Below are 2,778 nucleotides of genomic sequence, written 5' to 3'. Positions count from 1 at the left end.
GCCGTGCCGGCCCCGTGCCCGAGGGCCGCTTCCACCTTCCGCCCCGCATCCACCGCGCCTCTGACCCTGGTCTGCCAGGTGAGGGGGGCACAGCGCGGCACAGGGGGACAGCGTGCATGTGGCCGTGTGGGAGCCATGTCGGGACCGGGTGCCGCGCTGACCCTGCCCTTGTGTCCCGTTCAGCGTTCCGGAGGCTGGGAGCCGCGCACCGCCCGGGCGCCCGAGGCACCGGTAATGTTGGGGGGGACTCACTCAGCCCCGCGTTATGGCACTATAAGCGCAGCCGATGAGTGCAGCCCCCCCCCAGGTGCCGCGCCAGCCCCGGGCCCCCCTTTGCGAGGGGCTGAGTTCTTGGGACGGGGCACAACGGTGCTCCCCTCCCGCTCAGCCTCAGCCCGCCCGGCACCTCGGGGGCCCTGTGCCTCCCAGGATCAGGGCTGCGTCCCATTGGGTTCCACGGGGTGCATGTGGGGCGCAGCGCGGGGGCTTGACCCAGCTGGTTTTGGGGCAAGCATCACTGTAGCGTCGCGTCTGCGGTGCTGAGGGTGCCGGGAGCTCTGCGCTCTAACACTGCCTTCCCCTTTCATGCTCAGCTGAGGACACACGGGAGAAGGCTGGCAGGAGAGCAGCAGAGGCAGGTGAGTACCGGGGGCTGGGAGTTCTGCGTGCTTCCCGTGTGGGTTCACTGTGTGCTCCTGGTGCCACAGATGCGACGGTCACTCAGGACAGCCACCCCCACCTGTCGGGCCCCTTCCCACGCCAAGCATCCCCCCAAGGTGTGCCCCACTTCCCCACCTCACCGCTGCTGCACCCCCTGGTCGGGCAGCACATCCTCTCCGTGCGGCAGTTCTCCAAGGAACAGGTGGGTGCCAGGTGGACATAGGGGTGGGGTGTCTCTGCGCTGGGTGCCCTCCCTGAGCCACATCTCCCTGCAGATGTCACATCTGTTCAACGTGGCACACACCCTGCGCATGCTGGTGCAGAAGGAGCGCAGTTTGGACATCCTCAAGGTGAGCAGGGAGCAAACGCTGCGTGCCCCACGTCCCTCCCCACGCCTGACACCATGTCCTGCAGGGCAAAGTGATGGCATCGATGTTCTACGAGGCGAGCACACGCACCAGCAGCTCCTTTGCGGCCGCCATGTGCCGGCTGGGTGGCTCTGTGGTGTCATTCTGCGAGGCCACCTCCTCGGTGCAGAAAGGCGAGTCACTGGCTGACTCTGTGCAGACCATGTGCTGCTACGCCGACGTCCTGGTGCTACGGCACCCCCAGCCTGGAGCTGTGGAGGTGAGCGGGTGGGCTGCTTCCTACCACGTGGCAGTGCCCTGCTGCTGTCAGGATACATGTGGGGATTTCACTCTTGGCCACTCTGTGCCCAGCTGGCCGCCACACACTGCCGCAAGCCTGTGATTAATGCTGGTGATGGGGTGGGCGAGCACCCGACGCAGGCGCTGCTGGACATCTTCACCATCCGTGAGGAGCTGGGCACCGTCAATGGCATGACGGTGAGATGCTGTATGCCGTGCTGTGGGCTGGTGGGTGCCGTGCCGTGCCCTGGGTTGTGCTGATGACTCTCCCCGCAGATCACCATGGTGGGTGACCTGAAGCACGGGCGCACGGTGCACTCGCTGGCCCGCCTGCTCACGCAGTACCGTGTCCACCTGCGCTACGTCACGCCCCGCGGCCTCGGCATGCCGCCTGACATCGCTGCCTTCGTGGCTTCCAAGGGCATCTCGCAGGTGAGGAATGGAGCTGGGGCTGTGGGGCTGTGCCTAACCCATGGCCCCACTGATGGTGCTGCCCCAGGAGGAGTTTGGGAGCATTGAGGAGGCACTGCCTGACACCGACGTGCTGTATATGACCCGCATCCAGCGGGAGCGCTTCGAGAGTGCTGAGGAGTACGAGGCTGTGAGTGCAGGCTGGGTGGAAGGCTGGGTGGAGGGCTGGGAGGGTCCCCACCCCCTTGCTCAGGGCTGTGGCCCTGCAGTGCTTCGGACAGTTCATCCTCACGCCGCACATCATGACGAGGGCCAAGGAGAAGATGGTGGTGATGCACCCCATGCCCCGTGTCAACGAGATCAGGTGGGGTTGAGGTGGTCAGTCTTGTGGTAGGGTTATGGAGTCCTGGAATGGGGGAGGAATGGTAGGAAGGGAGATAGGGGCTTGGAGGGGGTCTGGGGAGGAGAAAAGGGAATGCAAGGGTTGAATGCTGTCCAGGTGAGGAGGACTGGGATCTTGGAGGGGGATGCAACCAGGTCGTGGGGTCCTTGGGGCAGCAGGGGATCAGGGCTGGGAGGGGGGGGAATAGGGGAAGGTCCTGTCCCCGTAGGGAGGGAAATGTGAGATGACGGGGTAAATGGGGTCTGAATGTGGGGGCCTGGGGGCATACAGCTGGGGTTCTGCGGGCAAACGGTGAGAATAAGGGCTGCGGAGGGGGAGAAATGGTTCCCATTCACGCCTCTTCGCTGCCCGGGCCCTGGGGCGGGAGGCGGGGGGAAAACCTCCCGGTACTGACGTCACATCCGCAGCGTGGAGGTGGACTCGGACCCGCGCGCCGCGTACTTCCGGCAGGCAGAGCAGGGCATGTACGTGCGGATGGCGCTGCTGGCCACCGTGCTGGGCCGCTACTGACGACAATAAACTGCGACGGGGCGCCGCCTCGCTTCAGCCAATCGCGTGCCGCACTGGGGTGTGCGTTATCATTCTGCGCCGTGTCACGTGGCCATGCGGGCGGCATGGCGGCGCTGCGGCGGCTCCTGGCGCGGCGGCCCGGGGCCG

General features: G+C 65.9%; 1 protein-coding gene across 1 annotated transcript in view; it reads left to right on the top strand.

Moving 5' to 3' along the window:
- Window positions 1–2,675, top strand: part of CAD (carbamoyl-phosphate synthetase 2, aspartate transcarbamylase, and dihydroorotase) — a gene marked incomplete at its 5' end in the record, with an annotated part of 11,601 nt that extends 8,926 nt beyond the window's left edge. The window contains 11 exon segments of the mRNA XM_010728338.3: window positions 1–78; window positions 184–231; window positions 594–638; window positions 708–862; window positions 936–1,010; window positions 1,075–1,287; window positions 1,380–1,505; window positions 1,584–1,739; window positions 1,807–1,908; window positions 1,988–2,082; window positions 2,529–2,675. The exon segment at window positions 1–78 is cut by the window's left edge and continues 7 nt beyond it. Of these exon segments, the coding sequence (XP_010726640.2) occupies window positions 1–78; window positions 184–231; window positions 594–638; window positions 708–862; window positions 936–1,010; window positions 1,075–1,287; window positions 1,380–1,505; window positions 1,584–1,739; window positions 1,807–1,908; window positions 1,988–2,082; window positions 2,529–2,631 (1,196 nt within the window).
- Between the last annotated feature and the right edge of the window lie 103 nt (window positions 2,676–2,778).

Source organism: Meleagris gallopavo, unplaced genomic scaffold, assembly GCF_000146605.3.
Source record: "Meleagris gallopavo isolate NT-WF06-2002-E0010 breed Aviagen turkey brand Nicholas breeding stock unplaced genomic scaffold, Turkey_5.1 ChrUn_random_7180001957374, whole genome shotgun sequence".
Taxonomy (NCBI): Eukaryota; Metazoa; Chordata; class Aves; order Galliformes; family Phasianidae; genus Meleagris; species Meleagris gallopavo.
The sequence above is the reverse complement of the archived record's forward strand: the minus strand, read 5'-3'. Positions and strand labels throughout refer to the sequence as shown.